Raw genomic sequence first — 18541 nt, 5'->3', positions numbered from 1 at the left:
GCACTCCTAGAGCATATAGCCCTGGTGACCCATGCTTATAAGGTCAATTAATCTATGACAAAGGAGGCAAGAATATACAATGGGGAAAAATAGCCTCTTCAATAAATGATGTTGGGAAAACTGGACAGCTATATGCAAAAGAATCAAACTGGACTACTTTCTCACATCATATACAAAAATAAACTCAAAATGGATTAAAGACTTAAATGTAAGACCTGAAACCATAAAACTTCTAAAAGAAAACAGAGGCAGTATGCTCCTTGACGTTGGTCTTAGCATATATTTTTGGATCTGTCTCCTCAGGCAAGGGAAACAAAAGCAAAAATAAATGGGACCACATCAAACTTTAGCACGCCAAAGGAAGCTATCAACAAAATGAAAAGACAGTTCACTGAATGGGAGAAGACATTTGTAAATGATAATCCAACAAGGGGTTAATATCCAAAATAGATAAAGAACTCCAACAAACATCAAAGAAAAAGAACAACCAAATTAAAAAATGGGCAGAGGACTTGAATAGACATTTTTTCCACAGAAGACACACAGATAGCCAACAGACACATGAAAAGATGCACAACATCACTAATCATTAGGGAAATGCAAATCAAAACTACAATGAGCTACCACCTCACACCTGTCAGAATGGCTATCATCAAAGAAGACAACAAATAACAAATGTTGGAGAGGATGTAGAGGAAAGGGAACCCTGTGCACTGTTGGTGGGATTATAAATTGATGCAGCCACTATGGAAAACAATATGGAGGTTCCTCAAAAAATTAAAAATAGAACTACCATATGATCCAGAAATTTCACTTCTGGGTATTTACCTGAGGAAAACAAAAACACTAATTTGAAAAGGTATATGCACACCAATGTTTACTGAAGTGTCATTTACAATAGCCGAGATATGGAAGCAACCTAAGTGTCCATCGATAGATGAATGGATAAAGACAATGTAGTCTATATATACATACAATGGAATATTACCTAGCCATTAAAAATAATGAAATCTTGCCTTTGCAACAACATGGATAGATCTAGAGGGTATTATGCTAAGTGAAATAAGTCAGACAGAGAAAGATAAATACCATATGGTCTTACTTATATGTGGAATCTTAAAAACAAAACAATCAAACAAACAAAATGAAAAACAGACTCACAGATACACAATAAACCGGCTGTTGCCAGGGGAGGGGGGATGATATAGGTGATGGAAATTAAGAGGTACAAACCTCCAGTTATAAAACAAGTAAGCCAAGGGAATGTAATATACAATAAAAGAAATATGGTCAATAACATTATAATTTCTTTGGGGACAGATGGTTACTAGACTTATCATGGTGATCATTTCATAATGTATGCAAATGTCAAATCACTATGTAGGACACCTGAAACTAACATAGTATTGTACAGCACTATGTCAACTATATTTCAATAAAAAATTCTTATGCTTTTAATGGATTTTATCTTCTCACATTGGCTAGGAGAGCCCGTACAACATTAAACAGAAATAGTAGTAGGAGACCATCAATGTTCCCCATTTAAAAAAGGAGTGTTTCTAAATTTTCCCCATTAAAAGTTGTGTTTGTTGGGCTTCCCTGGTGGTACAGTGGTTAAGAATCCTCCTGCCAATGCAGGGGACACAGGTTCAAGCCCTGGTCCGGGAAGATCCCACATGCCGCGGAGCAACTAAGCCCGTGCGCCGCAACTACTGAGCCTGCGCTCTAGAGCCCATAAGCCACAACTACTGAGCCCACGTGCCACAACTACTGAAGCCCACGCGCCTAGAGCCCGTGCTCTGCAACAAGAGAAGTCACTGTGGTGAGAAGCCTGCGCTCCCAACGAAGAGTAGCCCCCCACTTGCTGCAATCAGAGAAAAAGCACGCGCGCAGCAATGAAGACCTAACACGGCCAAAATAAATAAATTAATAAAATAAAATAATAAAATTTAAAAATTTATTTTAAAAAGTTGTGTTTGTTTTGACTTTGCAAACATCCTTTATCAGTTATGGAAGGTTCCTTTTCTCACTATTTTCTTTTTAAAATTTATGAATGTGTGTAAAATTTTAGCAAATGTGTTTTGTGCCTCTATTAGGATGACCTTTAATCTGTGTGGTGAGTGACACTTATAGATTTTCATATGTAAAACCAACTTCACATTGCTGGAGAACAATGCAACTTAGTCACAGTGTGTGATCATTTTCCACATATAACTTAATTCAGTTTGCTAATCTTCAATTTTGAATATCTGTACATATGTTCATAGTGGAAGCTAGTCTTTAATTTTCCTCATTAATAATATTGTTTGGTTTTGATTATCACAGTTATACTGGTGGCAAAGAATGAGTTACAGAGTATGCCCTCTTATTCTATTATCTGGAATAGTTTTGGAATGGTACATTCCTTCAATGTTTGCTAGAATTTGCCTGTAAAATGGTACCTGCCTGGTATTTTCTTTGTGAGATGATTTTAAACCTCTGGTTCATTTTCTTTAACAGTTATAGAACTATCTGGGCTTTCTATTTCTTTAATGCCAGTAATATTTTTCTAAGAATTTGCTATGTAGCAAACAAAGATTAAACCAGGATGAAAATAATTGCTTTCTTTTTTTGCCTATTACCATCCATGTGACTAGAAAATTCACTTTTACCTTTTCATATATGAGTGAGGAAGTTTTGTATTACACCTTGTACCTAGAAAATGGTTTGCATTTTACAAAGCACTTTCATAGCCATAGTTACTCAGTTATATTCGAGGCCGCCCCCAGCTCTAAAATGCTAGGATTTTGAATCAATTAAAAACCTCCTTTGTCCCAAACCAAAAACACTTGATGCTATTATCTCAATATGTATTATGCCATACAGTCTGAAAATCTCAAGACTTTAAAAGGTTTATTATTTGTGTATGCCAACTGAATACTATTTTGTATACGGGGACAGAATGATATACAAAATGGCAATATACAAAGCATACATTACCAGCAAATAATATGTCCTTTTTTTTTTTTGCAATAGAATTTTCATCTTTATATGCTTCCATTTATTTAGTTTTTTAAAAAATTGCATCTTAGTTTGTATAACTTGGAACTATATGTGTAAGTATGAAAAAATAAACCAAGCTAAATTACCCCAATAATTTGTCTTCCAACATCAACACCTAGAAGGCAGTGATGCTATCACAGATCTTTATTCCTAAACTGACCAAACCGGCCCCAACTACATATGCTTTCTCATTTTTCTTCTCATAACATTTAAACTACCCTGCTATTATTCCTAACCCTCACTTATACTTTCTCCAATTCAACCCATTCTCCCACTCTCCAGACCATTCATTCTTTCCTCAATTTCTGTTCATTTCCTCTCCCCTTCCATTCATTCTTTTTTCTTACTGTTTACTGTCAGCAGTCTTTCATTTTACTGTAATTTGTTCATTTTACATATGTTAGCCTGTTAGACTAATTTTAAGGGTAGAATTCTGTATTACTTATCTTTGTGTCCCTTGTGCCTAGCATGGTTTACAAAACTTCTTTTCCCTTAAAAAGATCATTAATCATACTGAGGTTTTAAAAGATCATATATCAATAGTTTTCAACCCTGGCTGTACATTAGAATCACCTGAGGAGTTTTAGAGACACACCAATGTCTTGGTCCCCTCTTCAGAGTAATTAATTCAGAATCTCTGAGGGTGGGGTGCTCATGATTCTTTAAAGCTCCCCAAGTGATACTAATGTACAGCCAGTATTGACATCTACTTATACACATAGACTTGGCAAACTATGGCCTGTAGATGGACGCCTGTGTTTTGCAAATAGAGTTTTACGGTAACACAGCCAAGCCCATTCGTTTACATATTATCTCTGGCTGCTTTCACTCTATAAAGGCAGAGCTGAGTTGTTGTGAAGAAGACTATACTGCCTACACAGCTTATAGTACTCACTGTCTGGTTCTTTTTTTTTTTTTTAAGAAGATGTTGGGGGTAGGAGTTTATTAATTAATTTTTGCTGTGTTGGGTCTTCGTTTCTGTGCGAGGGCTTTCTCTAGTTGCAGCAAGCAGGGGCCACTCTTCATCAGGGTGCGCGGGCCTCTCACTATCGTGGCCTCTCTTGTTGCGGAGCACAGGCTCCAGACGTGCAGGCTCAGTACTTGTGGCTCACGGGCCTAGTTGCTCCTTGGCATGTGGGATCTTCCCAGACCAGGGCTCGAACCCGTGTCCCCTGCATTAGCAGGCAGATTCTCAACCACTGCGCCACCAGGGAAGCCCACTGTCTGGTTCTTTATAGAAATAGTTTGCTGACCCCTGATAAAGAGGAACAAAGTCCTATTACTTATCAAAAAGGTATGGGATAACAGAGACTGATGCTAACACTAATAAGTAAGACTGTTGTAAAGGCTAAAAGGAACGTTTTCAATATATTCTCATCAAGGCTCTCACTTTAAAAACGTTTTCTATATTTGCAATTATTCACCTGAAAATGTAAATAGCTTCTCATATCCTAAAAAGAGAGTTTCCATTATAAAAATCTGGCCCTATAATTCTATGTAGCAGAGGTAGCATACAGCTCAATCAGTTTCACTGCTACATTCTAATGGCTGTATCTACTTGTCACATGCTGTCTATTGTCCCACTTTCCATATGTTTTTAAGGTTTAGAAGCAGCTATTAGTACAGACACATTTCTAGATTTGTCCACAGACACATAAAAACTGTGATAGAAATTAATTTTCTTTATACCAGAAAACACTGTATTTAGTAAAAAGAACACTAGATTAGGTATCAGGAAAACTAGGTTTCAATTTTCACTATGCCAGTGATTTATTATGTGACATTGACAAAGTTACTTACTTTATCTGTTATTGACAAAGAATGTCTCAATTTTTACTAAAGCAATTTTGTCACCTGGAGATGCTTGGTTGTGGGAAAGAATTTATAAATTGGCAGACACAATAATACACATTTTAAATTAGCTTCCTCTCGCCAAATTTTACTACATTTTCTTAATTAAGTCTCAATAGCAATATGAGTTTAATTTCTCCTGTAATAAAGAGTAATGAGATTATGGACTGGTTGTACCAAACTATCTAAGTAATGACCTGTTCATCCAGCAAGATTGATGTCTACCAAATGCTTAAGATTTTAATAGAGAATCATATGAGATTTTCCTAAACATATATTTCAGTAAACAGTGAACAAAGGCTTCATTATTTGAACATTCTTTACATAATTAAGCTTAATGGGTCAGCTAGGGAGTTCAGAATACACAGAAATAAAGGTCCAGTATAAAACTATGACAAGCCAAAAACAATGCTTAAAATTGTTGAATGATGTGTCCTACAATTTTGAAAAAGGGAAATGCAAAAAAACCCACATCCACATCTTAAAGCAATCACTTACTATATTAATTCTAATGCTCCCAAAATATTTAGGATGATGCCAAGATGTCAATACTGTGATTTCAATACTAATCAGGAAGAGCCCTTTCAAGATTGTAGCAACTGGCAACATTTGAATATTGACCATAGGTTAGATAATAGTATTATATCAATTTTAAATTTCCTGATTTTGATAACTATACTGTGATTATGTAATAGAATGTTCTCGTTCTTAGGAAATATAGAGTGAAATATTACTGAAGTGTTTAGAGGTAAAGGGGTATGTATGATGGCTGCCGCTTACTGTCAAACGGTTCAGAGGTGATAAATACATATGTGTGTGTGTATGTGTGTATATATATGTAGTGGAGGAATGACAAAGCAAAGGTAAATGTTACCAATTGTTGAATCTGTGTGAAAGGTATATGGGAGTTCTTCATACTATCCTTTCAACTTTTATGTAAGTTTGAAATTATTCCAAAATAAAATTTTGACAAAAGCCTTTTCAAATAGCACCTCGTAGTACAAAAAATTATATTCAAGTCATTAATTTAATATTTTAATACAAAAAATGAAAGAAAATAAGTACATCCCAAGCGGCACTCATTCATTAATCAACAATATATATCTCAGATGATTTTTCTTAAAAATGCAATAATAAATAAACGTATTTATTAAGTGATTGCTCAAAAATTTTTATGGACAAAAGAATTTAAAGTCTGTCAGGTTCTAACAGCTTCAGTAATTTTTAAGGGCTTTTGACTGATATGGTACTTTGCAAATTTATACAAACAAAATAGCGATAAAATAACAAATTCATTGAATACTTAACCCATTGTAGAAATTAGTTTGATCTGTGGATCCACAGGGAGAGGCTGCATCCTGAAGGGGTGACTCTTTTTAATAGAATAATCTTGAAGCAGAAGAACTAAACCAACATGCAAACTTTTATACCACTCAGGACACAGGGCATTCCACATAATCACTGACACGGTGCCTGAACTGTCAGCAACTTCCAAAAAGGTCTAGTTAAAAAAGAGTAAAAGCACATGCATATTTGTTACTTTAATCTACAGGGTGTTCAAATTTTATTTTAAGAATGAGGAAGCAAAACTATAGAAGAATCACTGAATAATTTATGATATGAGAGACTCTGTAATGATGAAAAGTTATAAATGAAGAATTTTTAGTAATATGAGAAAATACTTGAGAAAATGTTAAATGATACAAACTTTTATATACAATATGATTCCCATTTTGTAAGATAACTTACTATGATATATGCCATAGTTATATGTAATATATGATAGGCATACATATATGCATAGATGTGCTATCTATGACATACATATGATACCACAGATATGTGTATATATATGATATACACATATAAAAAAGGGGAATAAAATACACTTTAATATTAACAGTGGTTCTCTCTGAGTGGTAAGATTTGGCTTGATATTATTTATCAGCTTTATATATCTTTATACATTTTCCAAATTCCCTGTAAATATGTATAACTTTTACTATAAAAGCTTAATAAAGCACCTAAAATAATTCTTGATAACATGCAGAAATACAGTAAAATGTTAAGTTTAAAAAAAAACACAGGACAGAAATCAGCACCATATGGCATAGAGTGTCAAGATAACAGAAAAGTGTCAGATAGATTGGACAATTAGAAGGTCTCTGGTGAGTTACTAGCTGAAGCAAAAAGTCAAACTAATTGTGTTGAGAAGTAAAAGGGAGGCAAGAAAGTGAAAACATATAGTGTAGACTACTTCTTCAAGGAGCTTGCCTGAAGAGAAGGACAGAGGGAATACAGGAGTCCTGATGACAAAGGAGATTTTTTCCCTTTTTTAAAATGGAAGACTAGACTATATTTATATCCTGGTGTAGAAAGCACAGTAAAGAAGAAGTTGAAGATACAGAAAAAGGTGTGAAGGAGACCAGCTGGATCAAGGGAATTAAAGGGCACTAATACAGAAAGAACTTCTTTTTCTATAAGAAACTACATAGAAAAATACCTTGAAATATATATTTGTTCATTTTTAAATTATTAAGTTGAACTTTAAAATATGTTATTTAAACATAAATTATCCTAATAAAGAGTCAGGCCTGTAAGTTATAATTTATGAGTGCTAAATTAACATATAATATCTTATCACTACTTATACCTGGTATGGCTCAATCATCTTTTTATTGGGTTTTCCATAGTATCGCAGTTTTGATTTATGCAAGATTCTCACAAGCAATGCAGGAAAATTCCTTATGTTAGACCAGGTCATTTCAAGGTGAGAAAGGGAAATTATTCTGATATCTAGAATACAAAAAAGAAAAAAAATCCTACTAAATATGTCATGGTAATTTCAAAATTCTATTTTATTGGTTAAAAATGGTAGCCAGATCATACCCAAAGCAACTCCTTCTCACCAGCTAAACCAGTCTGTATACTTCTCACATATAAAACTTAGTAATAAATATTACCCCTAATAATAATAGCTAAAAAATATATATGACTTACTATGTGACTAGAATATAGGTAAACACCTATGTTAACTAACACATCTAGACGGAATGTTCCATCTGCAATGCCCTCTACCTCATCAAACTGTGTAATTACTTCCTGGAAGACTTGGATCGAAACTTACCTCCCTTAAGAAAAAACTCAATGCCATGGAATATTTTTCATGGCACTTATATATTTAACTTATAGAATTGTTTCATGATATATTTCTTTACTGCCCTCACCTTAGTCTCATATGTATAAGTTCGAACTTTCCCAAACATTCCAGACATGGTCCTGTAACAGGGCCTTTGCACTTGCTGTTCCCTGGGTCTGGAATGTCTTCCTCTTAGATACCCAAGTGATTTCCTCTTAGATACCCGAGTGACTTTCTCTTCTCCTTCAAGTTTTGCTCAAAGGTCACTTTCTCAGTGATGTTAGCCATAACCACCCTATAGAAAACTGATCCCCTTACTTATCTTCCATCCCATTTTATTTTTCTACATAGCACATATTACCTTCTCATACACCATATAATTTACTTTGAAATGTTTTAATCTCCAAGCCTGATAGCAAGTGCCAAAACTGCTTAAAAGCTATCTACCATGTTTAAAAGATTAACTTGTATTTCTAATTTTATTCTTCCTTGGTTAAGAGGGGTTCCATCTGCAATTTTCTCCACATTTTGCTCTCTCATAGCCCACAGTCCCAACTTTTAAAATGTGTATTTGTATTTTTTCCAATATTTATTTATTTAAGGCATCCTCCATTTCCATTTTTATTTATATAATGTATCATCTACTCAACTTTGGCATGAAAACCATTCTTGTAATTTCTTTTCAATAAAAGTTTAAATGGCCTTTTATAACTACAATTGTACCATTAACACTGCCCCCCCTACACTATTTTCAGTATTAGGGTATCTTGTGTAAATTTCCCTCCAGATTCTCCCAATACATTACTAGCCCAGGATCACAGATCCTAATATTTGATGTGACGTAATTAAGTGATTTCCTTTTAAATATGGTCAAACAAATTGTAGATCACCTCTGAATTATCTAGAAGGTATGTGGAACACTCTTCATCAATGCAGGCACATACACCACCTTTACCAGCCGGAATAAATTCAAGAGCTACATGGTTTTATAAAACCACAGTTGTAAGAGCCACTGTTTCTGCTACAATTGAGTCCAGACAGTTAGCCATGATCAGACACGTGCTTGGTTAACATTTTCCCAGATTGGGTAAAAACAAAAACAAACAAACAAACAAACAAAAAAACTCATTAACTTCATAGAATATACATATCTCTGAAATCTAAAAAAAATTACAGGTTATACATAGACAATGAGGAATCTGTGTAAATTCATAGAAATAAGTGGGTTCATTATCAAAAGAAAGAATGAAAATAATAATAAACTACATATTCAATATAAAAAGTTAGTAAGCAATACAATAGTGTTTCTCAAACTTTGTGGTCCCAGGACCCCTTTACAGTCTTAAAAATTACTGAAGACCTCAAAAAGCTTTTGTTTATGTGGGTAATATTTATCATATTTACCATACTATAAAGTAAAACTAAGAAATTAAAATATTCATTAATTCCTTTAACACAACAATAATAAACCTGTTAATGTATAATAAAAAGGTATATTTTTGAAAAATGACTATATTTTCCAAAACCAAAAATGTAGTGGAAAGAGTGGCATTGTTTTACATTTTTGCAAATCTCTTCAGTGTCTATCTTAGTAGAAGACAACTGGATAAATCATATTTTCTTTGGCATTTATTCAGTCTGTTTCAATGTCACATGACATGTACCCTCTGGAAAACTCCACTCTATACTTCTGAGAGAATTAGAGTAAAAAAAGATAAATAAAGCCTTAATATTATTATGAAAATACTTTTAACATTGCAAATCCCCTGAAAAGATCTTGGGGAAACACCTAGGGGTCCTTGGACCGTACAGTGAAAACCACTGCAAAAGAATAAATCTAAGGAATATAGAAAGGAATATAAAGATTAAAAACTGAAACTAATGAATTAGAAAACAGTATAACTGGCAAATCCAATTCCCTGGAAAAATTAATAAAAAGGTAAAACTTTAATAAGTGCAACCGTGAAGAAAGCAAACAAAAAAAATGTTTGGAATGTGATCAACTATAAACATAGAGAAAATCATCTTAAAGATTACTATATATAATTATATATCACTAAATGTGAAAATATCAGTGAAATAGATAACCTTCTAGAAAAATATGAATTACCAATATTGTTGCCCTAAGGAACAGAAGAACACTGGAACAGGTCAATAACCATGCAAGAAAATGAAAAAGTTCACAAATAATGACCTCCCAAAATTGCACCAGGTTTATATGATTTTTAACAATTATCATTTTAATAATTTTCAAAGAATAGCTCTTTCTCTTAACTATAAGTTGTTCTAAAGCACAATAAAATATAGAAATTATACCAATTCATTTTATAAACTTAGATAAATCCTGAAAAATTATGACAGAAATAGTACAAAAGAGAAAACTATAAACCCAAAACATTTATGATGGCAAAAATCCTAAATCAAATACCTGCAAATCCAATGTAGCAGTATGCCAAATTACATCATGATCAAGTAGAGACCTAAACCTCTTGTCTTGTTCAGGAGGAGAATATTATAAATTCTAAATAATTCTGGAGATTGACATAAAATGTAAGTTCAAATGATTTTGTTAAAACATTAAAGAGAATAAAAATATATTACATCTAAAGCACTAGAAGAAAAAAAATTTTAATCCTGTGAAAGCAAAAAAAATAGTAAAAAAAAATAAAGCATGGCATATACTAACCAAAGTAGGACTGCAAGAACAGGTATAATCATTAATTACATTAAATTTAATTGGATTAAATTCATCTCTTGAAAGAAAAAGAATTGGTTTGGGTCAAAAACCAAAATCTTGGCTGTAGAAAGAAACCTAAAACAAAATGGAAATAAAGTGATGAACAAAGATACATACACTAGGCTAGTGGTTATCAAAGTGTGGCCTTTGCACCAGCAGCATCAATGTGTTAGAAATGTAAACTCTAGGGCTTCCCTGGTGGGGCAGAGGCCCGCCCGCGTACCGCAAAAAAAAAAAAAAAGAAATGTAAACTCTAGGGCAGATGTACTGAATCAGAAACTGGTGATGGGGTGCAGCAATCTGAATTTTAAAACACTTTTGAGGTGATATGGATGCCCACTCATGTTTGAAAATCACTGCCCTAAATGCTAACTAAAAGACAGTGGAAGTGGTAAACAGTACTATCAAAATATACAAAATATAATTTGAGGCAAAAAGGGACTAAGAGGGACTTCCCTGGTGGTCCAGTGGTTAAAACTCTGTGCTTCCACAGCAAGGGGCACGAGTTCCATTCCTGGTGGGGGAACTAAGATGCCCCATGCGGTGCTGTGCGGCCAAAAAAAGGGGGGACTAAGAGATACATTCTATATTGATAGAGTAAAATCGACCAAGATATTAACAAGCTATGAAACTTTACACATTACAGCAACATCTAAATCGAAAACTTAGATGTTGAGAAATGAACAAAACCACCAACATAAAGAGAAGCCAATATTCCTCTCAAAAGAATGGGCAAATAAAATAGATTTTAAAATAAGGATATGGAATACTTTAATTTAAAAACTTCATATAATAAGTAACTTCATGTCTAATAAGTAAGCTTTTTCTAACCTTTTGGGGGTAAAGAGGAACTCAAATTTTAAATCAGAAAATATGAGTAAGGAGTAATAATGAAATTTCTATACTTCAAAGCCTGGGGGATACAGCCAAAGCAGTACTCATGGGAAATTTCAGAACTGTTAAACCTTTTGGAAGAAATAAACAAGGAAATAAATGAACCAAGCATTGGACTCAAGAAGGTAGAACCCCTCCCTCCCCCGCCAAAAAAAGAACAAAGGAAGTAAAAAGAATTAAAGAGGACAGCAAAAATAAAGTAGAAACATCTCCCCAATATAGACTTGCGGTACGCGGGCCTCTCACTGTTGTGGCCTCTCCTGTTACAGAGCACAGGCTCCGGACGCGCAGGCTTTAGCGGCCATGGCTCACGGGCCCAGCCGCTCCGCGGCATGTGGGATCTTCGCGGACCGGGGCACGAACCTGTGTCCCCTGCATCGGCAGGCGGACTCCCAACCACTGTGCCACCAGGGAAGCCCTAAAAGTCTTTTGTTAGTTTTGAATACCAAGAAAGTAGACAAACCTCTGGCAAGGCTGACCATAAAAAAGGGTGAAGACACAAACATTAGGAATGCATCAGGGGATGCAACTGACAAGACAGAGATTTAAAAATGTAGACTACTGGGCTTCCCTGGTGGGGAAGCCCACCAGGGAATGCTTTTTTAATGCTTTTAACGCACTAAAAGCATTATTGGTTTTACCACTTTTTCAAAAAACTGAAAAGGAATCATTCTCCCAATTCCCAATCCTGGCCCAAGGTGCCAGGTTCAAATCGTTTTAGGGGTAAAATCTACCAAACTTTCAATGAACACATGATTTCTGCTAAGTACAGAAAAACAGGTAACTCATCCTACTAGGCTAATATTAATTAACCTGATATCAAAATCGAACTGAAATAGTACTCTCCTAAAAAATAACAAAACTTATGGACCAAATTCACTTGAATATACAGATATAACAATAACAAGCACGACCAAATAGAAACAAAAGTGGTTCAACATTAGAAAATCCAGGAATGTAATTTATTTCATTCATTCCTTTATTCAATGAACCTGTATTGGATGCCTACTATGTTCCAGACATTGTTCTGGGTATAGGAGAAACAGCCCACAGCAGTGAGAAAAAAAAAAAAAAAGAGTGCTTGCCCTCCTGGATCTTACAAACTAGTGGGAGAAGAAAGAAAAGAAAATAATTTCAGTGTGTTACCACTTCTATGAAAGGCATTTGCACGGTGATGTAGTAACAATAAATGCGGAAGGAATGCATATTTTAGAGAGCCCTTTTCTAATATATTTTATATATCTGAGTTGAAACCTGAGGATGGGAAGGAACTTTCCAGAAAGAGGAAAAAGCAGGAGCAAAGTACCTGAGGGCAGGACAGAGCTTGGAGGTTTAAAGATTTAAAAGGCGGCTGGCGTGCCTGAAACAAAATGGCGGAGGAGAGTGGTTAGAGAGGCGCGTAAGGGCACCTTGCAGGTCAGGTCTCCGCAAACTGTGGCCCTCAGGCCAAATCCAGGCTGCTGCCCGGTTTTGTTAATAAAGTTCTAGTTTTAACACAACCAAACCCATGTAATTACATATTTTCTGTGGCTGCTTTCCATAAACAATGGCAAAGTTTAATAGCTACAGCAGAGACCATAGGTCTCGCAAAGACAAAAAGATTTACTATCCGGCTTTTTACAGACAGTTTGCCAACCGCCGTAGCACCACGTGGACCTGGGTAAGAGGTCTAGATTTTCTTGCAGTGCGGAGCTACTGTAATGATTTAGGCAGGAGAGTGGCACAGTCTAACTTCCTTTTTACTTTATTTTACTTTTTTGGCCGCGCCCTCGGCTTGCGGGATCTTAGTTCCCCCACTAAGGATCGAACCCTGGCCGCCAGCACTGGAAGCGCGGAGTCCTAACTCGGACCGCCAGGGAATTCCCCTAACTTCCCTTTTAAACCGCTGCCTCTGAGATCGTATTGGTATCTTTAGAATAGGGTATTGAACGAGGAGAGGGAGCCTTTTGGGGTTCTTGAAATGCTCTATATCTTGATCTAGGAGGGTGGTTACACAGATATATATATATATATATAGATAGCTGTATATATTTTTTTTTTTTTTGCGGTATGCGGGCCTCTCACTGTTGTGGCCTCTCCCATTGCGGAGCACAGGCTCCGGACACGCAGGCTCAGCGGCCATGACTCACGGGCCCAGCCGCTCCGCGGCATGTAGGATCTTCCCGAACCGGGGCACGAACCCGTGTCCCCTGCATCGGCAGGCAGACTCTCAACCACTGCGCCACCAGGGAAGCCCGATAGCTGTGTTTTTAAGACTCTTCTATTTTACTGTGTACACACTACACCTAATAGAAAAGTTTTAAAAGCACAAAATCTCACCACAAACCACAAAACTAAGAGGAACGGAGTGGGAGAAAATAATTTGCAAAGTACGGCAGTCAAAACTTAATACCCATTAGCAAAGAAATCCTACAAATTAATCAGAAAAAGTCAAAACATATAATTAAAAATAATAGTACAGGGAATTGGGCACTGTTGTATATATGTTAGTGGTAATGTAAATTAGCACAACCTTTTAAGAAGCTGCTTTGTCAATATCCACTTAATTAAAAAAGTCAAATAGTCTTTAACCCAGCAATTTCAGTTCTAGGAAGCCAACCATTCAACAGAAATAGTTGCACATAGTGAACAAATACAGGTATATCCTAATGATGCTCAGCACTGGATTTAAAACTGAAAAACCAATAACTGCCTAAAATTATAAATTACCCATTAATGTGGGCATGGTTATATAAATCATGGTACATCCATACTATGGAAAAGTGTATAAAAAGATGTACGTTAAAGATGTTTGAGAGAAGTGGAAATAACAAATCATGCAATGTAATATAATTCATTTTTCCCCATTTTAAGAGGAAAGTTGAAGGTATACGAGAAGGCAAAAAGGGTCTCTTACTCCACCCATTTTATTATTAAAAATTTCAAACATACAGCAAACCTGAGAAGAACACCAATATACCCACTTCTATATTTTGTCATCAACACTTTACTGTACTTGGGTCTTACACTCTTTTTTTTTTTTTTTTTTTTTTGCGGTACGCGGGCCTCTCACTGTAGTACTATCATTCCCCTTATTCCATCTCTTACAGATAAAAATATATTTTAGAGCATTTGCTGATGACGGACGAGCTAGCATTATCAGGTTAACTTCCTACTTCTGAAACAGAAGAACTGAACTTCTCAGGTTAGTATTGTTCGTGGTGAGTAATAAGAAACATAAAAATGAGAATTCCAAGCTTTCCCACAAAATCACACATTCAAAAAACAACATTTACATAACTGCCACACTCAAAGGTATAGAAAATGGAGTTTCATTAAATGTGAATTATTAAGGAATAAATCACGGAACATCCTTTTTTGAACGAAAGTTAAAACAGGCAAAACCACAAATATTTACAATGCTTATGCCGAATTCAAATCTATACACTTTCCAACCAACACAGAAGGTACTACTTCCACGACTGGAATGGGACTAAAACTAGGATGAATTCCACTGTAGTCAAACGTCTAACGAACACATGAGGAATACTGACTGCAACATCACTACGTTCGTCAGATTAAATTTAAGATGTATTCGGACATTTCCTGAATGACCACTTTTACAATCAAAGCAAGACGCGAGATGGAACCCCGTCACCCATCAAAGCTTGTCTCTTACCACTCCCGGCTTATAATTAACAATACCAAAGCACCTTCGTTTCCTTTCCCATTAAAGCAAGCTCCCGAAAACCTTAACCCCTCCGTCGTTCCCTCCAATTACTTACTGTTAAAATTGTGCTCTTCAGGTTGCTTGTTGCTTAACCAGATATCTCCATATGGATCTTCGTTATTCCACAGGGCCAGGTAATGGCTCTTTCCGCCTCTTAACGGCCTCTCCGGGATTTCCCGGTGCGCTCTATTTCTGAAGGGAATTTCTAAAGAAATAGAGTCCAGGGGCTCCCCACAGTGGACGTTATCTATGCACAGGATCCCCTGGCCTAATCTTTTCTCATTGTAAATACACGAGACTCTGGAAATTTTCACTTCTATGCCAACTTTGAGAATATTTTTATATACGAGAAAATTCAGGCTGGGGTCCAGGTAGCACTTCTCACGGAACACCCCGTCCGAGATCGTCACATCATAGCAATAAAGCGGAGGTTTAGGTTCCATGTCGCGTGGCTCACCCTCTAACAGGTACCTCTGGACGGCCAAAACAGCGACAGGCACCACCTCCAACGGGGTGCTACACCGGCGAGGTGAGTCCGTTATTTGCTCAAGAACGTTTTGGATCCAGGACCTGCGCCTTGGGGTACCGACCCTTTGGTTCACACTTCTCTGGACCTCAGCCTCATTTCCCTCAGGGTTCGGCAGATAGAGCCCAGAATGTGACGGGCCTTCCTGCAGCTGACCTAGCTCACCAGACATGGCGGGGTGACCGCGTACCCTCTCCGCTCCCAAAACCTAACTTTCCCCGTCAGAGGCTGAGAGAATGAGAGCGCGCGCTTGCGCAATGGTCGCTACTCTGCCCGGGCTGACTGGTAAAGCTCCGCCCAGTCGAGGAGCTACGAAGCCTATAGGAGGGCGTGCATCAGCTCTCCGGCTCCGCCCCTCGCTCAGCACGTTTCTGTCTCCCCGCACTGTTACTAGTCAGTCACTTCCGGGGATACGTACTGGGTCGTCTAACCTAGTGCCCGCCCATTTGCCAGGATAGAAGCGGGAAAAGCGTTGGTCGCCATGGTTTCCAAAACAAAGTAGCAAGAGGGAGGGGGAGGAGCCCTCGTGGCTCTTCTGGAAAGGAGGGTGCAGAGAGGCAAGAAAAGAGAATGTGGCTGGAAGCGGGAGGCAAGTAGCCATAGTTTAGGAGTTCCGGGCTTTTGGCCTTGGGCCAGCCACAGAAAGTAAATTAGAGTTTGATATACGTGAATGTGATAATATGGGTCTCCTGTAGTATGAACAAAGCTAGATAATGTATGCACAGCCTTCTGGACAGTTCCTAGCACAAAAAGTCCTCCATCAACATTAGTTGTTATTGTTATTAGCATTCGCGTAATTGTAGTGGCTCACTGAGTGCAGGGTGGGTGAATTCGTGATTAAGTGCCAATGAAGCCATAAAATTATAGAACTGGCTTGGTGGAGAGCTGCCTTTAGATTACACTTCTTAAAATATACTTATGGGGCTTCCCTGGTGGTGCAGTGGTTGAGAGTCCACCTGCCGATGCAGGGTGACACGGGTTCGTGCCCCGGTACGGGAAGATCCCACATGCCGCGGAGCGGCTGGGCCCGTGAGCCATGGCCGCTGAGCCTGCTCGTCTGGAGCCTGTGCTCCGCAATGAGAGAGGCCACAACAGGGAGAGGCCCAAATACCACACACACACACAAAAAATATATATATATACTTATGTTTTATACAATACCTGGCTTAACATACAGGTAGGATATAGAATTTCAGAAGCTGCATTTCTAAACTACAAGGATTGTATACGGAATGAATGTAATGTGAAAAAGCTGATAAGAATAGTCAGAATTAAAAATAAAACATTTATTCCATGTACCCAGATGTGCCAGTATACACAGAACATAGTAATTGTCCTAAGAATACTTTTCAAAGAAAGAAACAGTCGTGTTTTGATTATATTAATCTCCCTTGGCTGTCTATTTCATCATTCATTATTCACTATTTATGAAGTCCCTACCATGAGGCAGGCACTGTTCTAGGCCATTATGGATAACAGTAGTCAGGCTCCTTTACTCAAGCTTCTTCTCACTGCCATTATTAATATTTAACTAATTCACTAATTCTACATATATTTCTTGAGTGTCTGCTCTAGGCCTGGTACGCTCTTGCTCTGGAAACCAAAAAACATGTTAAGGGGAAAGGGAGGGGAGGGGGCAGGAGTTAATATTTTATATACAATATGATTAGGGAAGGGTTCTCTATTAAGAGATTGAATAGAGCAGAGTTCTGCCGGAAGTGAGGGAGTGTGTGGACTTCTTGGGAAAGGACACTTAAATCAGAGGGAACGGCAAGAATATGTTCCGTGAGACAGAAGCATGCTTGATATTTTAAAGGAAATGCAAAAAGCCAGTTGACTGGAACGGAGAGGTGAGAGGAAGAGTGGTAGGAGATAAAGTCAGAGAGGTAGAAGGGCCTTTTAGGCTTTCCTCTGTTTTGAGCAGAAGAGTGACCTAACGCTTCAGCTTGAGCCCCACTTCCTTCATGAAGCCTCCCATAATCAATTTATTCTAGAATGATCTTTCTCTTATCTGTATCACCTTGTATCACTCATTTAACATTTATCATCTAATACCTTGCAATTAAAAACAAAACTTCTAATGTATGTAGCTCATCTCCCTAACTTAGGGTTTCTCAACCTGGACACTGTTGACATTTAGGGTCAGAAAATTATTTGTTGTGAGAATGTCTTGTGCACTGGAGGATGTTTAGAAACATTCCTGGCCGCTACCCCCTAGATACCTGTAGCACTACTCTTCCCTCCCAGTTGTAACAACCAAAAATATCTCTAGACATGACAAATGTCCCCTGGGGGGCAAAATCACCCCTTGTTAGGAGCCACTAGTTTAGCTAGACTATAAGCCTTTTGAGAGTAGAAATTGATTTTTTCTTTATTGTTTCCTATAGTTCTTTCACTATTGCTATAAGTAAAAGGCATTCAAATATTTTAAATAAATGAAACATGTAATTCCCACTACCTCTCCACCAAAGGGAATATATATGTGTGCCTCTCTGTAAACAAATATAATAAACAAAAATCCAAACTTACAAAACACAAAATAAGTAAGCTCCCCGAGTGTAGGTACTTTGTTATGTTCGCTGCTGCATCTCCAGTGCAAAAATCAGTATTCCAGCAGATAACATGTGCTCAATAGTAATTGTT

General features: G+C 37.0%; 1 protein-coding gene across 2 annotated transcripts in view; it reads right to left on the bottom strand.

The window, feature by feature from the left end:
* Positions 1–16070, bottom strand: part of RADX (RPA1 related single stranded DNA binding protein, X-linked) — a 62776-nt gene extending 46706 nt beyond the window's left edge. For both annotated transcript variants that reach the window (XM_065901087.1, XM_065901088.1), the window contains exons 1-3: positions 15428–16070; positions 7547–7689; positions 6202–6394 (exon numbers count right to left, since the gene is read on the bottom strand). In XM_065901087.1, the coding sequence (XP_065757159.1) occupies positions 6202–6394; positions 7547–7689; positions 15428–16070 (979 nt within the window). The remainder of the gene's footprint in view (positions 1–6201; positions 6395–7546; positions 7690–15427) is intronic.
* Between the last annotated feature and the right edge of the window lie 2471 nt (positions 16071–18541).

This window comes from Phocoena phocoena, chromosome X (assembly GCF_963924675.1).
Source record: "Phocoena phocoena chromosome X, mPhoPho1.1, whole genome shotgun sequence".
Lineage (NCBI taxonomy): Eukaryota > Metazoa > Chordata > Mammalia > Artiodactyla > Phocoenidae > Phocoena > Phocoena phocoena.
This window is presented reverse-complemented; position numbering and strand designations above follow the sequence as displayed.